Consider the following 24,874-nt stretch of genomic DNA (forward strand, 5'->3'; position numbering starts at 1 on the left):
ACCAGTGCAGTTTCACTGTTTCTGCCTCACTAGTAAGAAAAACCTATAGTTCAGTGCCTCTCACCTTAAGGTTAGCCTGCTGTAGGCCTGTGTATGTTGGGTAGTAAATAAAATAATCTGATGGTTCACAATATGTGTGGTATCCTCATTTGTCATGATACGTTCTGTTCACATAAGTGGTTCAATATACAACTTGTTTTGTTCCAGCATGACCTTTGAACCAAATAAGTTTAAAATAGTCTATTTAGGATGTAGCACAGGCACAACAGTGCCTTGGTTGTGAGTCAGTTGTCTTTAGCTATCTGCTGTCATCAGTGTGACAGATGCAAAGCAAGAGCTGGAAGAGCCTCTGATGCCATTTCAGGTCCCAGTTTGAAAGTATTCTGTTCCCCCTGTAAATGAGAGCACCACTGGACGAGGACTGCATCAGACGAAACCTGAGGCTTGACATTGTCTAATCCAAGTTCTGCAGCCGACTCGTGCGGAATGGATTATGAAGTCGGGGTTAATATTTTGAGTCTTGGCTCTGACCTCGTCGCTCCCCACAAAGAGACACTAAGCTCAACACAGCAGGGAGTGGGGAGTGACAATAATAACTCACCTATGGGAACATTAACTTAAAGCCTACAGCTGGATGCTGGAGTGAAGGTGGGAGATGTTATATGAACAGCTGCTGCAGCAGCACTGGTGTCAGCATAGCTTTCAGGTGAGCAGCAAAAGAGTGAGTGGAACGCCGACGGCGTTAGTACACTGCTATAATGAAAAGGGTGCGTAGGGTATTGCAGTGAGAAGAGTATGTCTTGTGAGCGTGGTGGCAGACTCAAGTTGACTGCCTGAACTGACTCACATGCTCCCCTTCATTTGGGCATTTTGTCTTCTACATCAGACGCGCTGACTCGTTTTCCTACGGCATCACCTGAGTCCAAATGAAATAGAGTGGTGTTTGGTATCTGCTGATACGCAACCACTGAGTCACAGAGAACATGGAGTGCTCAGGTCCTGCTCTTAGGTTCCTTTATGAGCACAAACTGTTCTAATTACTTTGGTGCAACATTGACATATTTTCTTTTTTTAGAGTACTAACTGTGTAAAAATGTCAGGTGTCACTGTCATGCGTTGATGATTTTTTTTTTTTTTTTTTTTTAGAATTAATGGAGGAAAATATATATTTTATCTCAGTTTTCCTCACTGTTTCAAGAAAAGTTTGCAGGCATAAAGCAATTGCACACGCCCTTATTCCAGTACAGCGATGATGAAATGTTACCTCATTATGTCATTGTGGGTTTTGTCAAGCAGCCAAAAAACCGCAACTAATAGAATACTCAAAATTAATCAAATAATCATTGAGCACTCCCGAGAGCTTAACTCCTGCTCTGCCTCTCCATTACTGCTACATGGTTCTTGTTTCGTCCTCTTCCTCTCTTTCTCTCCCGACTCTCCATCTCCTCCTTCCATTTCTTGTGTGGTGCGATGACAGAGATAGATAGAGGGGTTGGCAGCTGAAGGAAGAGATGAATATTTAAAATCGGGCATCTTTCTCAGTCCTTACTGCTTCCCATTGTCTTTGTCTGTCTCCCCTTGGGGCTTGGATCCTCTACTCTTGTGTGGTGTGGCTTTAAGTGTGTGTGTGTGCGTGTGTGTGTGCGCGCGTGCGTGTGCGGCATGTCTTGGCTTGTGGTTTTATATTGGCATTCTAAGGCAAGTGTAGTCAGACGATGACACTTAGCTGTCAGCATGCAGCATTAATGAGCGCAGTGACACGCACAAACACTCACCCCACTCTCACACACATGCAGAATTCTCTGGAGAGATCAGCAAATGATCACCTTCTCCTCTCCATTTACTTTTGTATACCTTCCAAAAAAACCTTTTAAAATATTCATAAAAGCTACCCATTTTCTTTAACCTCTCATTTTCAGTGTCCCTCCTCTCCATCTTTTCCATTTTTTTTTTTTGCTTTGTCTCTCATAATTTACCCTCTTTCTTTCTCTCAAACTTTTTCCCTCTTTCTCTGTTGTGCATGCGGTCTCAGTGTGATATGCGTTAGTTAGCTGTGAACCCTGCAGACACCTATCTGACAACTCTATTAATACACAGTCAGCCAACACCAGCCTCCTCCTGTGTGCTTTTGTGTGTGTTTGTGTGTGTATGCATGCAGATAGATGTGTGTGTTTTCACCCCTTAGCCAATCCCTCTGCTCTCGATGTCTCTGCAGAGATTTGTCTGAAAGGCTTAAAAAACACAGATCTTCAGTCATAGAAAGTTCTCACACACACACGCACACGCACACACACACACACACACACACACACACACACACACACAGGGTTGACTCATTGACACAATAGGGAGGTTGAAGTGACTGGCAGATTTAATAGGAGAACAAGCTGTAATCTGAGAGAATCCATTCGACGAGGGATTACATTCTAATCTGTGGATGGAATAGCCTTTCATCTCCCCCCCCTCTCTCTCTCTGACTCTCTGTCTATCTCTCTCTCACTCTATTTATCCATCTCTATCTCTTTCCTGCCCTAAAGCTGCATCAATCCTTTTACTTTGCCCTGTTTTTTATCATCATTCCTATCCTTGATTTAATTTGGGATTTTTCTGCCTCCCTCTGAATGCCACACACACACACATGCATGCACACCCTCACACAGCTGTGTCGCCTCAGCAGCACTTAACTGTCAATCAGCAATGATTGCACTGACGAGAGCACTGCAACGTTGCAATGCGTCACCGCCTGCCTGCTGTTAAATTATACCCACATCCACGTGCACACACACCAAATTCCTGCTTTTTTCCGTATCCTGATCTATTTATTTCTTCACCTGCTTAAACAGCTCTTCTTTTTTATCGTCCCTCTTTCTTTAATGAAGCTTTTCTGCCCCAAGTTGTTGTTTGATATTGCTTCATTATACTACAACTCTCCCTGCGTTTCTCGCTGCCCTCCTTCCCTCCATCACTCCCACTCTCCATCTCTCTGCCACATGGTGTTTCTCATTTGCTAAATGAGGAATCCAATAGAGTTAGATTAAACTTCTGGACTCTCTTTGTAGAATCTTTACAGGGAGCCTTTTAGCTTCTACAGCTGACACACACACACACACACACACACACCGTAATAACACTGTCTGCCAGTTTGAATATTTCTCTTTGTTTAAGTTGAGGAAGATTAATTTGATAATCCCTGTTTAAACAACAAAAAGGAGGAGATAAGAGGATGATAGGGATATGCAGTGGGGAACGAGAGATACAGACGAGATGAAACGATAGAGATTTCCCCCGAGAAAGAGGATGTTAGACACGCTGACAGAGGGAAAAGAAGAGCGCAGATCACACAACCATATGGCATTTTGCTTTCCCTTCTATTTCTACCATCATGTCTGTCAGTCCAGGAAAAGGACGACCATCTGCACGGCCCCCCTTCACTTTTCCCATCTACATAGATATTCTCTATAATCTCTCTCCTCCGAGCCCTGTTCCCCCTTGTCATACAGGTGTTGCTGCTATCCTGATTTATCTGTCTGCGTCCCTCAGACACACAGCCCAAGTTAACAAGTTGGGTTCACATCCCCCCTCCGCCCATTATCAGCGGTCGCTGTTGCCATTAAGGCTCCACTGATGGCTACTAGTCCCTCCCTGACCTCTGCTTCCCACAGTGGACAGCTAATGGACACTCTCCACTTACTCTCTCTCCGTCTACGTCTGCCTCTCCGCTGTCCCTCTGTCTCTCTCTATCTTCCACCCACTCCTGCCCACCTTTGTCTCTTCGACACCAAACCTTTCAAATTGTAATACGTTGTACAAGATGTTGCTCTCTGCACAACGAAATTAAGGCCAAAATGGTTTTGTGTGTATGTATACAGCATGTGAGAAAATGTGTGTGTGTGCGTGTGTGTGTGTGTGTGTGTTAGGGAGAAATTGGGAGAGAGTAATAGAGACCTCCACCTTCTTTTTTGTGTCACTTCACTTATCTCTCCCCGTTAATGACTGAACCTCTACCTTGAGTTGGAGCGTCAGTATGTGTCAAGACAGTGTGTGTGTGTGTGTGTGTGTGTGTGTGTGCGCGTGCTATCATTTGCCTGTCTTCCTGTACTCGCATATCTTATTCCCTGTGACAGTGGGATATGACTTTCCAGCTCTTCAGCTCTTTCTGTCTGAAAGAGAGAGAGAGAGGGAGAATGAGAAGGAGGAATAAAGAGCATGGAGTTAATTACCACCTTTTCCTCCTTCCTCCCATCAAAAGGGGAGATCAAAGCTGCTCCTTGCTTCCCCCTGCCTTCCCTCCACACCCCCCTTCTCACACCCCTCACCATCCCTTATCAGACCTAGACTGTTAATTTGTAGTCCCTACTCCTCCCTTATTGAAAATCTACATATTCATCACTTATATGGTGCATCTATGGGAAAACCAGTGTTCATACACAAGAACTCACATAACAGTACACGCTGTGTGTAGGCTTCACACACTCTGTAAACATTGCTAAATATTTTTTCTGCTGTTTTGGTACTATTTTGCTGAGCAGATGTTAGACGCTTCAAACTGATAACGATCCCAGTGTGTCCTTTTCTTTTAAGCATCCATCCCCACCATAAATCATACTCACACACACAATCAGAATCTTGCACACACACCACCGTACTCTCCTACACACCTTTTAGGCCATAAATCATTCTTCACATACTCACACCACTGTACTCATTTCTAAACACTATCACTTTAACTCACATGCACCATCATAGGCTCTCCAATACATCATTATTGTACTTCAGACAGAACAGTGGTGTGCTTGACAAAGAGTCATATTGTTTATAAGAGAGAATTATTTTGTGTGTGCGTGCGTGTGTGTGTGTGTGTGTGTTTAAGACTGAAAATATGTCTGGGATAAGAGACAATAGCAGTTTAGGAGTAACATAAAGAATTATAGTTTCACTCAAACTCTCATTCAGTTCTGTCAGACTCTGACACAGAAACATCTGTTCTCAATCACATGTACTATCATTCTCTCTTCTGCACTGTCAGTCTTTTACTGTTATCCTCTATCATTCATTTCTTATTGTATACGTCTCCTCCACTTTTTGCATTCTCCTTACATTCAATATACTATCAATCTCTCCTGTGTTTATTTTCTTTGAGCATATTTGTGTGTGTGCTGAGCTGGTGAGACACGGCAAATGTTGCATTTCTACTTTGAATGGAAAATAAGATGAAAAAAGAATACGGTATGGAATGGCGAAGAAGATGCAGAAAATTTGGTGCATCTGTTTTGCAGCCAAGTTGAGTTTTAACCAGATAACAGCACAGACTCGATTAAGACTACAGTTAGCTGTAAATGCTACTTCAGTAATATGTAAACCAATACATGTTCACTATTTTGGTGATTGAATCCCAGAACCGCTCAAACTGCAAAACAACCAACCAACATTTCGAACATTTCAGAAATGTTTCTTCTTGTCCAACAGCTAGATTGTTGAAAATTCAGGTGGATGATAGAATTATGAACAAATCTGAGTTCCAATAAGGCTAAATGCACACAGCGAAAGCCATCGTGGTGAGTACAAGAGAGTGTGATTGTGCATGTGTGAAAGTGTATAGCAGTGCGAGTGGGAGGCCGTTGTGGTCTGTGTTTGAGAATATGCTGCAGTGCCTGATTTATGGTCTAAACTGCCTCTCATATTTTTTCTCCCTTTCACAGATCCTGAATTAGAAATCGTGGCTCCAGTGATTGTGATTGGACCCAAAGACACAACAGTGGTGGCAGGCAGTGAGGCTACACTGGAGTGCATTGCTAATGCCAGGTAAATTTCTTTTATGTGCATTCACATACACACACACACACACACACACACACACACAAACACACACACACACACACACACACACACACACATCCGTGAACAATTCATTTCTTTCTATACAGCATTGTTTTCTTGCAGGGCAATTAGAGGACACCACATAAACTCGTAGCTCAGCAAGTCTCTCCCCCTAGTATTAGCGTGGAGGCGCACACACACACACACACACACACGCACACACACAGTTACATTTCCATTGCTTTTGGGGATGTTACATAGACTTACATTCATTTCTTGAAGACTTATCCAAACTATAACCACAGCTGCCTAAACCTGGCCCTTACCTTAAGCTTAAGCTCTAATGATTTACGTTATGGGGAGTTGTGAGTCCCCACGATGTCACCGTGTAAACAGATTTATGTCCCCACAACATGAGTCTTACACATCCTCAGACACACATACACATCAGTACCAAGTTAAATTAAACAGAAGTTGGATCAAAGCCCCATCTGACATCAACCGAGAAGCTAAACACACCCACAAATCACACACTGGCCCATGCCAAGCATTATATGCGCACACACACACACACACACACACACACACACACAATTGTTTGGACTTCTACCCTTACGAGGACACTCACTGACATAATGCATTCCCCCATTTACCCTAACCTAATTCTAACCTAGCCCATTAAACCAAGCCTTAACCTTCAACAGCCCTTTGAGTCTCTGTCTGAGAGTGAGGGCCTGCCACTTCCCTCACTTCCCAAACGTGTCCTCACTCCCAAGGTTGCCGCCAACTGTCGACCCCCCCAGTCTGACTCAATGATGTTTCTCATAGCAACAACAAATTCTGCTTCACTTCCAGAGATGCCAACAACTCAGCTGACAGAAAGCCAACTGAGCACTGGCTCCTGTGTGCTTTATGTTCAACAATGCCGTATTTGTTTCGAATATATCCTGCTGTGTGTCCTTTTATTTCAACTGTTTCGGCTAGACTCGTCTGTCAAGACTGAAGGAACACTTAACCCCAGTTTTCAACCTCATTTCTGTGTATTAGTCACAGGGGTGTCGTGAGAACGATATAGCTATATATGACATCTACAACACTTTCTCCTGTTTTCTGTATCACATACACTGAATTGACTGTTTCTGATACCAGAGGATGGAGAAAGCTCCTTCAGGGAGCGCATTACAGCTCACCCAGCTGCCCTGGTATTTTTTTTCTGGTGGACATTTTGGGTAGCCAGAACAATATCCTACTAGTATCTGTATAAAACATTTTGTAATATGCTCTCAGACCCTGCATGAGTCCAACATTGATTGAAAAGCGAGGCTGAAGCTGCTTTAACCAGATAAAAGCACTGCTATCCTTGATCGTCAGAACCCAGCAGGTAATATTCTGGGCTCTACTTGCTTAACATGTAGAGCTGTATTCAGTTTAACCGTGGATTATTTGTTAGGTTTTTGTTGGATTGTGTTATTTATCCATGGATAGCCAGACTGCTGTGGCCTTTGTGAGTCCTATTAAATGTTTCTCAGCAGCACTTAACAAGCACTTGACCACTGGGTAATGCTCAAGGTACAGTATGAAAACTGTATTACACAACAACAGAAACAGCAGGATCCATTGCCTTCATATAAACCATGTGGAAGATGCTCAGACCAGACATTTTTATATATTTAACAATAAGTTATTTGGTCTTTATACCCTGCTCTATAGGCAATACAACTGCTGCTCAGTCTCCTGCATTTCTTGTGCCAGAAACAATCCACTCCACAAGGAATATTTCTTACATCAGAGAAGCACCCACTGAAAGATTTCAACTCCAGAGAGATAATTCTGTACTCAGGGAACTACTGAAAGATAGAAACTATTCCATTGAAGTTTGAAGAAAGAAGAGTATGATCAAGTGCAGTGCTGAAGTCTAAAAGCATCTGCTATCATTATCCATTAATCAGTTATATCCACTAATACAGTCCTGGTAGAGTGCTAAAATAATTAGGACTTTGATTGAAAACAAGCAGTTACAGCGGGAGAAGTATTAAGGGCTGTAAAATCTGCTTTTCACTCTTGGGGTAAGTTTTGGATTCTTTTGTTGTGGACAGGACCCACTGAGTCAGCATATTAAGATTTTGACATATCATCCTAGCAGGAAGTTTAATTATTTTTCCATCCAGCTTTGTCTCTACCTCGGGTTGTATTGACTGAGAGAGGAAGAAGCTTACTCTCTACTGTATCCTAAGAAAAGGCAAAATACATTTTATGTCTAACATTATGTTATTTACAGTTGGACTGCATATTAAGTGGTTGCGTGTTCATCCATGTTATCCAGTATGATGTGACTAATGACACATAATGATTTTTCTTGTCTTCAGCTGTTTTTACCAAACTGACCCGATTTACATCCAAATCGGCACATTTTATGACACAAAACATGCCGTTGAATGCAAGAATTGTCCAAACATGCCCTTTGTCCTACCTGAATTTTGATGCTGAATTACCAGCTTGTCTTCACCTCCCCCACATCTCTTAATATGTGTGTGTTTGTTTGTGCCATTTAATGTCATCAGCAAAGTGATTGCTGTTGGAATAAAAGAGCGTCTTACAAATAATAAGAATACGATAATAATAACTCAGAACAATGTAACAATGATCTTTAAGCTAATGTGTTTTAGACATCAGGCTTTTTTATGCATTGCTTAATTCCTATTGTTTGTTTAATGACTCTAATGCACTGTTTTTACAAGCCTCTCTAGCCAAAAACTGTTACGTAATCCTGTAAGTAATACACACCTAAATCATTTTTGCTGTTGTCTAATTGCAGCCTAAGCAATATTTTAATATGTTTTTAATGTTATTTTAACAGTGAGGATTCACATTTGCATCACTACACTTGTGGGCAGATCTCATAACTAAACTAAGACCTTTAAGTAGTCTTTAACAAATTCATCTAGAAGGCAGCTCAAGCTGCTGATCACATAATTGTCCTATTAAATCAGATGCAAATTTTAATACAGATTGCATGTAAGAATTGAATTGTTGCATGAAAATGCACCGAAAACTGAGCCGAACTTTCTGTATTAATGTTGTCTTACACAAAGGCACACACACACATACTACACACACATGCAGAAATAGTGTTTGATGTAGTTTAACCAAAACAAAAATTCATTTTATATAAAAACCCATTCCCTTCTCCACCATCCAGACTAACTGACAGAAGCTCCTTCATGCTGAATAGAGTTGACTGCTCTGATATACAGACTGTCATCATTCATTTCCTGCCTCATTGACACATAAACTGATGGATTTAACATGTCGTAATTGCCTTCTGTCACTCTTGTCCTTTTACTCGAATCTACCCTACTGCTATTCATTCATTCATTCATTCCCTCTCTTCTCTTCTCTTCTCTTCTCTTCTCTTCTCTTCTCTTCTCTTCTCTTCTCTTCTCTTCTCTTCTCTTCTCTCAGACCAATAGACAGCCTCGTGGTGTCATGGAAGCGTGATGGGCGTCGGCTGGCCAGCGGGCGTCAGCTCATTATTCCTGCCCCTACCTCCTCTGACACGGGCTTATATGTTTGCGAAGCATTGCTTAGTAACAGCACCGCCAAACCTGTGGAGGCCAGGGCACACCTCACTGTAATGGGTAAGAAAAAACGCAGTCACTCTGACACACACACACATCCACAGACACACGAACAGGCACACATGTAGCGCCTGACATGATTATCCACGATTATCCTGGCTTGGCCTGACCCATCAAGCCTAATGCCCTCAACATGTGCCATTAATTTTAGTTTCAACTTCCCTAGCGTCTTTTCTTGTGCATTTTTTGCTGCAGGCACTGTTTCATTCTGCTTATTCCTTCATTTATTCCTCCTTTCCTCCTGGAAGCATGACTGTGAACACCCCGGGCAGTGACTGTCAACTACAGGACCACTCGAGCTGAATCGGTTGTCCACGCTCACCAATAAACTGTCCATTGTAGTCACAAACAGCTGTTACATACACACAAAATCGCCCGCGTGCTCACAATTACACGCATGCGCTTACACGCAATCACAATATGGCACCGCAGACACACATGTTTGCCTGGCAGCTAAATTAGTTTTGTTCCCTGGAGTCTCCAATCAATAGGAGAACACTGAAAGCACTCAAACAGGAGCGCTCTCGTCACAATCCATGCCTGTCCTTGATATGTGTGCGTAAATAGAAAACAACATACACACAAGCGCGGAGCGTGTGATTGATGAAGCAAAACTTTTCTCCCCCCAGTTCGTCAGCGTCTTTTTTGATCTGTGTCGGAGCGAGGGAGCACCTAACGCGAAGAGAGCAAACTACCCACGCCTACAGAATACTCACTAGTCAGAAAAGGCCTGCTTGAATATTTATGCCCTAGTCATTCCCTTTCTGTGCCGCCCCTCCACCCTATCTACCACCAACTTTTGTACCCTCTGCCTGCCTCCTTCTTTCCTTCTTTCTTCTCCCTGTATCTCCCTCTCTACGTTATCTTCCTTCATTAGGCAACAGGACTGTTAAGGCCTGCCAGGCAGGGACAAAGTCTGCATGCATTCACATGTATCAGAGGAGTAGAGACTGATGAATACATTGATACTGATCCCCTTTTTCTGCTATGGGCTCAACAGACCTTGATGCAATGAAAGGGATTCCTAAACAGAATAGTGTATGTGTCTGTGTGAAACTAGGAGACAGCCTCAAAGGTATTCATTATTCAATTTCATTTTCTTTTCTGCCCAGATCCACTAATCGGAATATGTATGACACCGCGTGCCCATGTTGTATACTGTACCGACGGCTGCTGGTGCAAACAACAATATATCTGTTGTTGTTCTCCATCTTTGTTTTGCAGGCAGACAGCGGGGAATCCACAGAAGCTCAAATCTCTAAACCCAACCACCCAAACACTCCAAAATGTGTTCTGTTGTGCGTCTAAGATTTTGCACTCACCTGACTGAAGGCGATTAATGCACCTGTGTTATCGGTGTAACGCCGCATGGCTGTTATTCAACTCTTGTTTTCCTCTTCCCCCTTCACTACACGCCTCTCACATTCTCTTGTCAAAAATCGTGCAGAGTTGTGCCGCGCACATTAAAGATAGGAGATGTGTTGGTTTAAAAGAATTAAAGAACTTTAAAGTCAGTGTAGTCGAGCAGAATAAATGCAGCACCAACATGGGAATCTGCTCGACACACACACATGCTCACAACTGGATCAAAATTTTGGTGTTCATCTTTTTTTTTTACAGCCGCCAAGTTTACACATTCACACATACTGTGTGAAGCAACAAAGGGGAAGTTGAGAGAAATGACACCTGAGCAAACAGATTTATTCTTTAAAGTACAACAACTTTGTACTTTAAAGAATGATACCGTATTTTTTTTAATTTAGGATTAAACAGGTATAGTCTTAGACAAACATCCTGAAATGAGACTTCTTTCTCTTTTTTCAATACAAATTATATCTTTACACATTCATTATTTAGTGCATACACTGGACATGTAATTTTCTTCAAAGTCATTTTTGAGTGAACAGGTTGCCACTTTTCCAGAGATGCTAGACGGAAAATGAATTAGCCGTCTGTCACCCCGTCAATATCGCTGCCTGAATATTAACAAATGTTTTTGAAAAAAATGGAGCCTATGCAGGAGGAGGGAATTTTTTCTTCACATGTAACATTACAGTCATGTAAAAAGGCACACATCCGCTTTCAAATCGAGGGAAGCTTTGTCTCGGAGCTGCTGTCAGCATTTAGAGCGACACTGGTGAAGATGTTTAGAGGGAGCAGTTATTGGCAGGGAAATGGAGTCGTTTAAAAAGGGGATTGTTTCCCTTGGGAAACTCAGAGACTGTGTTTGTCTGTGACTCTGTGTAGAAGTCATTTCACAGGGCAGATAGACAGAAATCCTGCCTTGCAATGACACTCAAGATACTCAGGGCCATGAGGGGGACCCGTTTTTATTCTGCAGTTCTGAGTTTCTTCTCTATTAAAGAATAAATACTAGGAGAGGGCAAACTCCCAAATCTTATTTTTTTTTAAAGCTATTTAATGATTGAGCAAGTTTTCAAGCCTTTTTGAGGACTTAGACATTCAAACGTCAAGCATGTTGCACACAGCAGGGGGTGTTCTTAGTTTTTGCTGTTAAATTTGAGATGTTATTTTATCCATGTATTGATACAGAATGTGCTGAATATTAAAATGTTTTACATTTTGTGCCCTAACATTTTCCTCTGCAGAGCCTCCTTCTCTGACTGCTCAACCTAGGAGGAAGATCTTTGCTGAGCTCGACAGGAATGTGGATATCCCCTGCCTGGCTGCAGGTATACTATGCGCGTGCCTGCGTGTGTGTGTGTGTGTGTGCGTGTGTGTGTGTGTATGTATGTGTGACTACAACCCCAATTGCAATTGCAACCCTAATTTTCAAACAGTCTTTACCTTCAGTGGTGACAGTCATGTGTTTCACAAAGTGGTGAACTTCGCTCCTTGCTTGTCGAGAATGCCGCCTTCATACCCAAACATGATACTATCACCTGCTACCAGTGAACCTGTTTACCTGTGGAATGTTCCAAACAGGTGTTTTTTGAGAATTCCACAACTTTCCCAGTCTTTTGTTGCTCCTGTTTCAACTTGTTTGAAATAATGTTGCTGCATCAAATTCAGAATAAGCAGATATGTACAAATATCAATGAAGTTGATGAAGTAAGTTTGTGCTGTTTTCAGTTGAATATATGTCAAGAGTAGCAAACTTTCCCATGTTTTGTATATGTTTACACCGTTGCCCAAATTTTTTGGAATCAGGGTTGTATTTACTTGCAGGACTGGTTTATATATCTTCAAATATGTCTTAAAGCAATGCTCACATGTCTATATGGTCATTTATTCAAGTTATTCATCAAGGTAATATTTTCTCCTGTTCGTACTGGCTGTGAAGAGATCTACTCCTAAAGTGATTCCAATGTATGAAATGGAGGACAAAATCCACAGTCCTAGTTTTGTGTGAAAATTCATTCTAAAAATCAGCTGACCTAATGATTAGGCCTCAGAGGTATGAGTTAAGTAGGTCAAGTCTTCTTTTTTTTGACAGGTAACAAATAACATTGTGCTAAAAACATGACAATACCTGCTTGATTTGACTCACTCAGTCTATGGAAATGCAGTCTAGCACATAATGAGGACGGTATAGTTTGTCACCATATTCTGATTTTGGGAATCTCTTCACTGACAGTAATGAGAGGAAGAATGATCACTGCACTTTCAATGTGCTATGAAGATGCGAAGTCTTGTTTTAATATATACTTCAAGTTCTCAGTATGCTCATAAAAAACTAGCTTTAAGGCTAAATCCAAACCTGAAAGTAGGTTGTACATCATTGTTCTGGCCACATCCAAAGACAGAAATGCTTATCCCTGTTAGGCCCCAATACCCCCCAGGTATGCAGGTTGTGTGAGTTCATGGCCTGATGGTCGGACCTATAAACACATCTACCATCCAATAGCATTGCAAGGTTAAACAATAGGACTTACTGACTATGTAAAATGGTCTTAAAAAAATAAAAAAATAACACACAGGGTTATACCCATTGGGGATGACCTCATTCAAAAAGCCTGCAGTCGGACAAGACACAATGGATTGTACAAATGGGGACAACAGTACACACTTCCCGGCAGTCTATCCTCAGAGGCATTCATGATGTTGACAGTGGCTGTGTGACGAATTTAAAAACAGACAGCTAGAGAAAGAGGTTAAAATCCTGCCTAGTCTCTCATCTCTGCACACCTTGCCAATCAGTGTGTAAAATGAGCGTGATGATTAGAAAATTATCGGGCGCTGCTCCCTCTATTCTGGTGTTGGAAGGTGTCGGGGGGGGGCGAGGTTTTAAATGATCTGACAAGCACTTTGAAGCATACTGGGGCTCTACTTCTGCTGCAATTTGCAGCCTGATGGGTAATGAACGAGCCGATTGTGATGAATCCTTACATGAAAACTTGATATTGTCTATGCCTGAAGTATTAGTCAGTTCGTAGAGGGATCTGATGCTGGATCTGATCATTGTACATTTCATACAGACTGTCATGTTTATTTAAATTGCACACTGCCCAGGCTGTGTCAAGGTGACTCCATTGACCTTACATTATGCTGAGTTTTGGTGTCATTCAGTATGTGTGTACGTAAGTTCGGAGGCTTCTTGAACAGAGACAGTGTACTTTTCAAGCCTGAAAATTGCTCTTGACTCTTGTTTTTAAATGGATTACATGGAAACATTTATATGAGCAGGAGTGGACGCAGCTCTAAAAACTGCAACATACTCCTCTCTCTCTCTCTCTCTCTCACACACTGAGCGAGTTTATGTTCCTCCTCAGTAATCTGATACAGTGGCAGTGTAATTAAATAGCAGTGGCCTGAGGGTATGGAGAGAAGGATGGAGGCTGGGAGGGGGAACGAGGAAAGGAGGAAAAGACAGATAGAGTGGAAAGTGACAGAGAGAGCGAGACAAGAAGGGGGTGAAGAATATTTCACGCGTGTCTGTGAAAGCTCGACACCAACAGATTGAGAAAAAGTGTGGAATTCATCTCTCCCTCCCTCAAACACACGCACACATGCACACACACACACCTCGGTGTGGACGGTTCAGACAGAGTAATTGCTTGAGCCCCCTGCCTGTCATATCTGGCATGTCCGTCAGACAGGTGGGAGCTGATACTGTAGATGTTCAGTGTGCTGTACTTGCCCACATCTTTTATTCAGAATGTTTTTTGGCCCTTTCTGCCACCCTTACCCGACCACCCACACCCTCTAATCAATATATTATTAGCAGCCATTATGCCCACATGCATATTTATAAAGAGAGAGTGGATAACAGGGAGGAGAGATTGGCGAAAAGGGTTTGTGTGGCTGTTTTAGGCAGAGTTGGAGCACTGCTCAGCAGAGAGGTCAGCTGGCTTCTTATTAAGGAAATTGAACATTTTCTGTGTGTGCGTTTTTCGTGTTCATGCACACGTGTAGGCATGCCCCAGCCCAGGATAGAGTGGTTTAAGGACTCGGTGCCTCTTTCCAAACTGGCCAACCCTCGCTACAAGGTCACCGCCGCAACCGGGCTGACGGTGCGCAGGGTGCAGCCAGGAGACGGAGGAATATTCCAGTGCCTCGCTCGCAACGCTGCCGGAGAAACCCAGGCATACTCACAGCTTCTTGTCTCCAGTGAGTTTGTCTGATACACACACACACAATAAACTTTTACACTTGTATATCCACACAAACAGCAGCAATGCTCACAAGTCCGAAATCACTCCTCTGATGTACTCCTGTTTAATCTTCCTTATTTTCTGTCTCTTTCTTTGTATCACCTCATATGTGCTGTAATTGTTTTTTAAGGCTGCAACTAAAGATGATTTCATTAATTATTAGTCTTCAGATTACTTTCTCAATGAATCCATTAAAGCCTCTAAAATGTCAAAAAAATAGTAAAAAATTCCCATTATACTTCTCTAATGCCCATAGAGACATCATGAAATTGCTTGTTTTCCCCAATACAAAAAACTAAAAATATCTCATTTGCCATGGAGTAAGACAAAGAACGACAGCAAATCCTCAGTTAAGAAACTGGCATTTGTCCTTGAAAAATTACCTAAATGACTAATTGATTATCAAAATAGTCGCAGATAATTTTTGCATTGGTTGACTAATCAACTAATCATTTCAGCTCTATTGTTCTTACCCCCCTCCCACTTTATTGTATATATTTTTACCACAGACCTTTGCAACGGTCATTAACTGTCATTTGAAAATCACACGCCTTGTGTGCTGCTTTGCCATGAAGAAATGGTTTTGTTTGGGCTGGAAAACAGAACCGTGTCATAAGTTCTTCTTTTTTGATTTGGAAATATGACACCTACACCCCCACCTGAAACAGAAGACTATTTTGTTGTTCAATTCAAGTGATGGTTGGTTTGCAGTGCCTGTCACCTGCAGAAGTCTGCATGTTATATCTATCTATCTATCTATCTATCTATATATATATATATATATATATATATATATATATAGAGAGAGAGAGAGAGAGAGAGAGATAGCTATATATTTGTCTCAGCAGATTTATGTTGTGTTTAGTGAGAGTTATAATTAAAGGTCTCCCTGGAGCTTTCACAACATCACTTTCCACATTTATGCACACACACGTAGCACTAGGTGATGAATAAAGCCTCTATTGACTGAAGAGGAAGCATTTGTGTTTAGATCAACACTGCCATCCTTTCTTTTTCCATTCTTCTGTTTTGTCTTTACCATTCGGCTTCACTCTTGCTTTTTCTAAGAATCTTCTCCCAGAAGCCATTTCTCTTCTTTCTCTTCTTCTTTCCTCTCATGTTCTCTCCCCGTGTTTCAGGTGTGGCCCCCACATTTACCTTCCCTCCGTCTGACCAAACAGTGACTGATGGGAACACAGCCCTCTTTAACTGCCAGACAAGTGGAGCGCCGAAGCCCGCCATCACCTGGAGGAAAGGTAACAGACCACATGCACGGCATTACACAGTGAGCGTACACACAGAGACACAAACACACTGACGTGATGTTTCTAATTAAAAATGTGCTTAATGATTTGATTACTTTCATTCACTCAAGGATATTTTATCATTTTCTGTCTGTAGGATCGCAGGTCTTAGCTAGCGGCTCTGTCCAGGTTCCCAGGTTTACACTGTTGCAGTCAGGTGGTTTGGAGATTCAGCCAATCAGCTTCCAAGATTCAGGGGAATACACCTGCATCGCCTCAACCGCAGAGGGAACCATCAATGCCACCGCCACGCTCACCGTCTGGAGTAAGACACAAACACATACAAACAATATACAATTGAACTGCTCGATATGTATTTGCTAAACAGAGTAGAACAGACATGGAACTCTAATTTATCTGTAGCTGTCTATTCGCATTAGCTGAGGCTAATGTACAGCAGCGTGATTGGTTATTGATGCAGCGAGCTGGTGCAATGGTGAAATAATCATCTGATTGGCCCAGGCAAGAGTATGATTGATTAGCTGGTAAACTTATTGATCAGCTGATTTTTTTTAATATGTATCTTGGCAGCTTCAGATTAAATACTGTTGAGTTAGATTAACCCACAGTCATCCGTTGAGCAGTGTAATATATGAAAACCATACTCATCTATTTGAGGCCTGATCACATTCTAAATATACCGAGACTGGGTTAGGGACATAACAGATAGCCTCTATTCTGCATCGACATTTATTTTCCACCAGTACGCTTTATCTCTCGAGGTTCTTAAACGACATGGACAGAGCAAAGCAGCAATAATATGATAGACTAAGCAGTGTTATAACTGTGTGTGTGTGTGCATGTGCATATGGATGTCTGTATGTGTGTTTGTGAGAGAGAGCATGCTTGTGTGCTGTTTAGCTTCAACAGTTCTGGGCTAAGCCGTAGACTAATGTCTCATTACTCTGGAGACTGTGTGTCATGTTAATGTAAGAGAATACTAAACAAATTCAATTTCAGCCTCTTAATGTATCCCGCCCCTGTCACTGCTCTTCTCTCTCTCTCCATTTTTCTCTTCTTCACTGGACTTCACTTGGATATTTTGCAGGTCGCACGGTCATTTCTGTGCCTCCAACAGACCAGCGAGTTATCAAAGGAACCACTGCTATTCTGGACTGTAATGCTACACATGACCCCAGAGTCAATATAAGGTACTTCCTTGTTTGTGTGTTCATGTACGTGCATACAGTACTTACTCCGCTTCTCTTGTCTCTTTTCCATGGATTCCAGTAGTTTCTGTCTGTCTGGTAATACGTACATTATAGAGTACCTGTATCCCTCCTCTGTTGCAGCTTCAAGTGGGATCGAGGTGGAGTGCCCGTCGTTTCAACCAGTGGAGGTCGTGTTTCTGTGCGCCAGGGCTCCCTCACTATTGGCCAGACGTGGTCAGGTGACATTGGGGATTACACCTGCACCGTGACATCACAGGCTGGCAATGATTCTCGTTCTGCACGCCTCGAAGTCATGTGAGTTTAAAGAATCATGCACTGTTTTGAACATGCCTCCATATTTCTGCCTGCGTTGTTGTGCTAGGCTAGGCTAACCAGCAGCGTGCATCCATGTGGTTTGGGTGAACACACTGCAAACGTGTCACATCGTATGAGCAGGCATTGCTGATGCTCAGATTAAAACATGCCACACATGTGTTTCACTTGTATCCCATGACCCAAAGAGCCTCATTACAGTAATTATGAGAGGACACTATCAGGTAGTGGTCTTTATATCGTACTAAGCTCTTGTATAATGTATTTATAAAAGGCACTTATGGTATATTAATGCAATTGCAGGGTAGGAGAGAGATAGAACACGAGTCCACATCCTTCTGAATTATACATCGACGAGAGGTTACACATGTCAAACTCAGAGGGAGGAAGTGGGTCTCTGTTTATGGCTGAGCAAAAACATGTCGGGAACGAAGGGATTTCTGTTCGACTGTGTGTGCGAATGTGTGCGTGCGGGCGCGTGCGTCCCCGCATGTGAATGACATTCTCGTTAGCTCAGTATCAATGGGTCACAGAGGCTAACAGACGCTGGCGGCTGAGGAGACAGACTAATTACCAGCAGGTTATTGGTTCAACTCCCGCAAGACCCATCCATGTGTTCGTGAGTGCACGTCTGTGCGTGTGCGTGTGTGTGTGTGTGTGTTCTGCGTGGGCTTGTGTGAAGGTAGTTGCTCTAACGTTCTCTAAGCTCATCCATTAATTAATATGATCATGTCAGCTCCGAAAAGAAAACATCATTCTCATTTCCCCCCGCTCCTCTCTGTCTCATTCACCGCTGCCCTTGCCTCTTCTTGGTGGTGTACTCTCCCTCCCGCTCTAACATTACGTCATATTCTTCATGTATCTCTCTTCCTGTCACCTTCTCTCTCGCTCTCTCTCTCTGAATATTAAAACAACGCACCACACACACACACACACAGCAAAAACATACACTGACACATTTTTTAACTCTGCTATATTCTGCCTGTCAGAGGACACCTTATTGGACAGGGTATTAGCATATTCATGACTGTTTAGAAATAACTAATGAGCTTATAAATATGAAATGCATTTAGTTTAGACACAAGGGAATGTGTCTTTCGTCGTACTTTCAGTGTAAATATACAGTATTTATGTGGTAACTTAATATTTAGGGGCACGTACTCATATTGGCTCTTTATTAATCATAATACATCACTTATTAATGCCTTATTCTGTATGACCATATTCTACAACTACGAGGCCATTAACTAGCTGTTTTCACTCAAAAGCCTCCTAATTACTGCTTACTTTTAGTATGTTGTTGTACAGGAATTACATTCTTAATAATCTAACCCTTAATAACCCCATCCCCCAGAATAAGGCAGTAATAAGTGCTTTATAATGACTAATAAAGAGACCATATGCTACTGATATGAATGCTAATAAACAACTAGTTAATATATATTTATTTTGTTCTTGTATGTGGTCTCTAACAGTCTTCAATCCTGTTATCTCTGCTAGCACCTGCAGCCTTCACATAGAGCAATGCTGAAATCTGCTTTCCGTTCCTTCTCCTCCTTTAAGCCAAGTGTTTTCTATGATGCACTAAAGTGGGTATAATCAAATGTCTGGACACTCTTTATTGCTTTCATGAATATATTTGCGTTGCTTTCTTTGTTATTATCATGGCAGGGAAGCACAAATATCCACGGGGGATGGCTAAATGTCTTGAGAATTTCTTTTTAATAGTTGTGGTGAAATATATTTGCTGTGGGCCAGATCGTGAACAGAATAAAATATCACAATAAACATATGCAAACCACAGCCATATTTAGAAGATGTCTCCCACTGGAACAGATCCTGGACCAGACCCAGGAACCAACCTGCATGCCAGAGCCAACATTATTCCACCACACATTTCTAATGGAAAAACAAAACGCAGGAAACTAATATGTGTCTAATGAAAAGTCTTAGCACTTTGTCACAGACTTGTTAATGAAACACCAACGCGTGAATGTGTAATTGCATGTTCAGACACACTCTTTTGTCTAGATGTGGATGGTGTAGGAATAGTTTGACATTTTGGGAAATACTTTCTTGCCAAAAGTTAAATAAGATTTGTATTTACTGTCCAGACTTGAGAGCAGTATCGTGTCTGAGCAGCTGATATGCAGCTACCGCCAGTGGCAGAAAGACTGGACCTCTAAAGCTCAGCAATTATCACATTAAATTACATTTGTTTAATCCATGAAAAGAAGTGAAAAAACGGTAAATAGTGGTTTTTACCGGGGTTACGTGCTGTTTCTTGGCCTGGATTAGTAACTTCCGGAGTATCCGCTAGTTGTTTGACAACTTGTCATGACTGAGAAATGGACCAGCGAATAACCCCCTGTGGAAACGCAGCTTGTCACTGAATGAGCTTCAGAGGTGCTGGTTTGTGTATTAGGTTTCCAGTTTCTGGACTGGCTGTGGCAATATAGATATGAGAGTCTTCTCATGTGGGTGTTTCATTTAAATTGTTGACATTAGACTTGGTTTTGATCAACTGGCCAACCAAATGTCAGTCTCAGATCTGATGTTTTTGGGTCTAACCTGTCTTTTTTTTGTGTGTTCAGTGAGCTGCCGCACTCTCCTCGCTCCCTGACTGCCCGTCTCAATGACTCTGACTCCCGCTCCGTCCTCCTGTCCTGGCTACGCCCCTTTGATGGGAACTCTCCACTCCTGTACTACCTGCTGGAGCTCTCTGAGAACAGTACGTGTGTGTGTGTGTGTGTGTGTGTGTGTGTGTGTGAGAGCATACTTTATAGTCCCTGAGCGGCAAACAGCTGTTCACTTGCTGTCTACCAGGCACTGACACACACTCATTTACAAGAGGCAGACATATGGAGAATGGTGTTGCTCTGTAAAAGTACATCCAGGTTCCCTATAAATAAACTCTTATTTTCCTCCCTCCCTTACCCTCTCTTGCTCTCTTTCTCTTTCACCCTCTCTCTGCCACAGATGTTTTAACAGCAGGCTAGCTCTTTGTCAAATGAGAACTAGAGGAAGAGAGGGAGAGGAGAGAGGGATTGAGCAAAAGAATGACAGGGGAAACAGATTGGAAGGAGATGGCTGTAGAGCAGCTCTTACTCCTGCTGTAAGCTAAGGGGATGGATTGGTGAGCGTTACGTGCAGAGCCAAGCACTTGGCACATGACCATGGGAGCTGGACTGATGGACAAATGTCAAACGTTAATGTGGTTTTTGAGTAATCTTCCTTCTGATAAGTTGTAGTGACACAAGAGAAATATGACTTCAGTTTCGCTACTGTCCCCATTTCAGCAGCTGTTTTGTAGCATCGACAAAGACCTGCCACAATAAAAAAAATGTCTGGTCGACTTTAGTAAAGACTGAACACAGACGGCGAGGAATGGATGAGAGCTCTGTGCACACTGATTACCACCTTTGTGTTTGTTTGTGTGTGTGCGTGCGTCCGTGTGTGCGCGCTCGTTATATATTAGATGTTTTGGATTGTATTCTGGAGAGAATGGGCCATTATGAATGCCGTGTATTTCCATGTCAGACAATGGCTCTAATACACTCGCCGGGCTCGCTTTAAATGGCACACCGACTATACTTTTCTCTTACACAGATACACATGCAGCTGGTGCAATGATGATAGTGCATCTGTCTGTTGTATCTTCAGGAGTAAGACTGAAAGATAAGCTGGCAACAAGCTGGCAACAGTATACAGAAGCATCTGTGCTTCTTTATTAATCCCTCCCTTCCCTCCAAACTTGCTTTTTTGTTGCATCCTGTGGTACTTGTTTCCTTTATAATTCTCTCCAGCTTACCCCCCTCCTTTCTACCTTCCATCCTTGCTTCTTTTATCTATTCCTCCCTTCTTTCCTTTTGATTTATGGGCCCTGAGTGTCCCGTGTCTCTGTTTGTCCTGCCTCAGCCAGATATTATCAGGCTCTAATCTTTGTGTCTTCTGTCTAGACTCACCGTGGAAGGTCTACCTATCAGAGGTCGATCCTGTGGTGACTGAGGTATCAGTGGGCGGGCTCACACCTGCCAGGACCTATCAGTTCAGACTTTGTGCTGTCAATCAAGTGGGCAGGGGTCAGTACAGTGCCGAAACGCAGAGGTAAGAGTCTGATAAGGACATTCAAAGACACATTGAACCGTTGACACACATCTGGGCCACACACTCACCGCTGCTAGCTTTATTCGAGAAATACTTCACAATACTTCTTGTTAAGCCTCACTTCTATTTCACTGAGCACGAAACCATTTTTTTATGTAGAACATGCTGTGATGTGTATATATAGAGATTTTTTTTAGCTCGCTCCATCTCTGTGTAATAGACTTGGTCACACCGCCTTACTCAAACTGGGAATGAATAAACTGGAACCTTTTTGCGGTCAAAAGGAATAGTGTATGCACTCCCACACACACTAATTTGTATATCTAAGTGCGTGTGTGTGTGTGTGTGTGTGTGTGTGATAGAGTGTATGTTGCCATGAGCATGAGTAGGGACACAATATTCAAAATGAAGATAAAACAACGATGGAATCTAACAAGGGTAAGGGCGAAGGGAGCGGACCTTTTTGTTTAGAATCTATTTCCTTTGCAATGAGCAATTTATATTCATCACATCCATGCTGTCGATGTCTAAGTGACGGCGTGCATACGTGTGTGTATTTCCCTGCCAGTCTCTTTCCATTGCACATAGTGAACTAAACAAAAAAGATGATGAAATGAACTGCACTGCGCGCCTGTGTGTGTAAAAAAGAGAGTGGGATTTGACCTGAAAAGTGAATAGATAGATGTGCAGATGTTTTATGTTTGTGTGCGCGCGTGTGTGTGTGTTTGCATGTTTATCCCAAGAGAAAACACTAATGGGGGTAATTATGATGCCTTAGCACTGATGGAACTGGATAGAGTGAAAGAGGATTGGAGGAGGTGTGGCATGCCTGTTAGCAGTTTTTGCCCCTGGATACACACATACAACAAATCTCTGACACTCATAAATAATACAACAGATGTGGCCGTGCATTATAAGTTGGACACACGTGCATAAGCACACAAACATGGTTTTGTCCGGCTGCAGAGAGTGACCATAGAGTCTCAACAACAACAGCAGCAGCTGTGAACGCTGCCATCACACATTCACACACCTCAGATTACAGTCTCCTGTCAGGTTCCTTCTCCTCAGTTTTCTGCTCTCCTTTTTTTTCTCCTTGCTGCTCCTCTCTTCTTCTGCGTGCACCGGTGTGTTGTTTGCATCCAAACTAGTCCACGGTCCAAAGTTGGCTGTTAGAGGCACTGGAGAATAGATTGCATTGATCCTTGCTGAATTAAGGACTGGCAGACAGACAAGTCATCACTGGTCAGTGTATCAGAGCAGATGGATACGTCTCTTCTTCAGTGTTTGTCTCATACGTAACCATCCGCATTCTGCTTTTCATCTGCTGGATGTTTGCCTGGATAAGACGCGCACACGAGCAGCCGAAGATGCCAAAGCGCGTGCTGCACTTGACACACAGGGAGAGTGAGGCAGAGGAAAGTGTCCTGCAGAAGCTTAGCGCTCCAAATGAGAAGGATGACAAAATGCAGTAATGTGGACAGAGTGAGGGAACGGGACTGAGACTGAAGAAGAAGCTTGTAATATTGATGACTAAAAGCCCTTATTAAAGTTTGAACTTCCAGCTGCTTCTGCGCTCTCCCGTTTTGTTCTTGTCCTGATTAGGATCTTTATCATAACAGCATTAATCTGTACATTTTTTTACTTTTTCTCTTGCCACCATTACTGTGTCTTTTTTGTATTACTTCCTCTAATTGCAAAGGGGCACCAGAAAAAAGTGTCCTGGGAGATGTACATCCACTAAGACTAAAGACTATATGAATGAATGTGATCAGAGCTGAAAAACATTATCTCTAAATGCAGAAACTGAAGACCCCAGCTATACCATCTGAAGTGTCTCACACACACAGGCACACACACACACACACACACACACTTATTCCTGTATTACCTGCCCTCACACCGTTACCACGTTTTAAGAGGAAGCATTAGCAGAGGACAGACAGAATTCCGTAAACTCTGGGATCATCAGAACTTAAAGCATCTGTCGCTGTTTTCTTTGCCTTTGCTCCTTTTTTTGATTCCAGCTGTTCAGTCGGAACCAGAACACATCAGACTTTAACACTAAATGTGTTTCTATTATACACACACATACACACAGAGACACAGTGTTAATGCATTAAGAGCTTTAGAGGGAGATTTGCCCTGCTGTGCTTTCCAACATGTAAATCTTGAATGATGTATTTGTGTTTAACTGTGGCTGCAGCTATGCTGAGGGTGCCCATAGCATGAAGAGTGATTTATTTATTATACTAAAGAGCAGAAACATCAGGACGATTTGAGAGAGGAGGCTCGCACTGAGAGAGGCTGTGCCAGACGAGGAAGCGCGCATTGTTTGTCCAACAAAATGCAGCGATTACAGGCCTTTCTTCAACTTGCTCAATGTTTTCCTCGCCATCAACACACAGAAAATGTAGCAGGAAATACAATAATGGCTCAGTCTTTTTTTGCAGTCATGTTTCTTGCAGTGTGCACATGCTGCATTGTCCCTAGTAGTCTGTATTTTGGAAGAGGAGATAACAAGCCACAGATTAGTCCTGTGTATGCCTGAGGACATGTCAGTGATGTGTTTTGATGTACTTGATGCACTTCAAGTCAAGTCAGACTCAACTCATTAATGCATGGTTTTGGTAAAATACCAATATGTAATCTTTTCACTGTTTATTGGGCTGTAGCGAAAGAACAAACACGTTTACAAGTTATTAAAGTCTTACTGTGCATTTTAGATATAAGCTACAGTACATCCATATGTACACATGATACAAGCGTACCCAAAAACCAGGTAAATCTAGTCAAAATAACACAAGAATGAGAGAGATCTGACAATGAGTAATGTACTTGTATTTCTACTTGTCTTCCTTTCACTTTTCATGATGACGGAGTCTCTCTTGAAATTACAGGTCTACTGA

The 24,874-nt window shown here is 42.3% G+C and overlaps 1 protein-coding gene across 1 annotated transcript in view; it reads left to right on the forward strand.

The window, feature by feature from the left end:
- Positions 1 to 24,874, forward strand: part of LOC121626542 (protein sidekick-1-like) — a 230,513-nt gene that overhangs the window by 136,507 nt on the left and 69,132 nt on the right. The window contains exons 7-16 of the mRNA XM_041965127.1: positions 5,700 to 5,802; positions 9,280 to 9,455; positions 12,065 to 12,148; positions 14,832 to 15,026; positions 16,210 to 16,326; positions 16,472 to 16,639; positions 17,423 to 17,525; positions 17,667 to 17,840; positions 20,453 to 20,589; positions 21,818 to 21,965. Of these exons, the coding sequence (XP_041821061.1) occupies positions 5,700 to 5,802; positions 9,280 to 9,455; positions 12,065 to 12,148; positions 14,832 to 15,026; positions 16,210 to 16,326; positions 16,472 to 16,639; positions 17,423 to 17,525; positions 17,667 to 17,840; positions 20,453 to 20,589; positions 21,818 to 21,965 (1,405 nt within the window). The remainder of the gene's footprint in view (positions 1 to 5,699; positions 5,803 to 9,279; positions 9,456 to 12,064; positions 12,149 to 14,831; positions 15,027 to 16,209; positions 16,327 to 16,471; positions 16,640 to 17,422; positions 17,526 to 17,666; positions 17,841 to 20,452; positions 20,590 to 21,817; positions 21,966 to 24,874) is intronic.

This window comes from Chelmon rostratus, chromosome 3, assembly GCF_017976325.1.
Source record: "Chelmon rostratus isolate fCheRos1 chromosome 3, fCheRos1.pri, whole genome shotgun sequence".
NCBI lineage: Eukaryota > Metazoa > Chordata > Actinopteri > Chaetodontiformes > Chaetodontidae > Chelmon > Chelmon rostratus.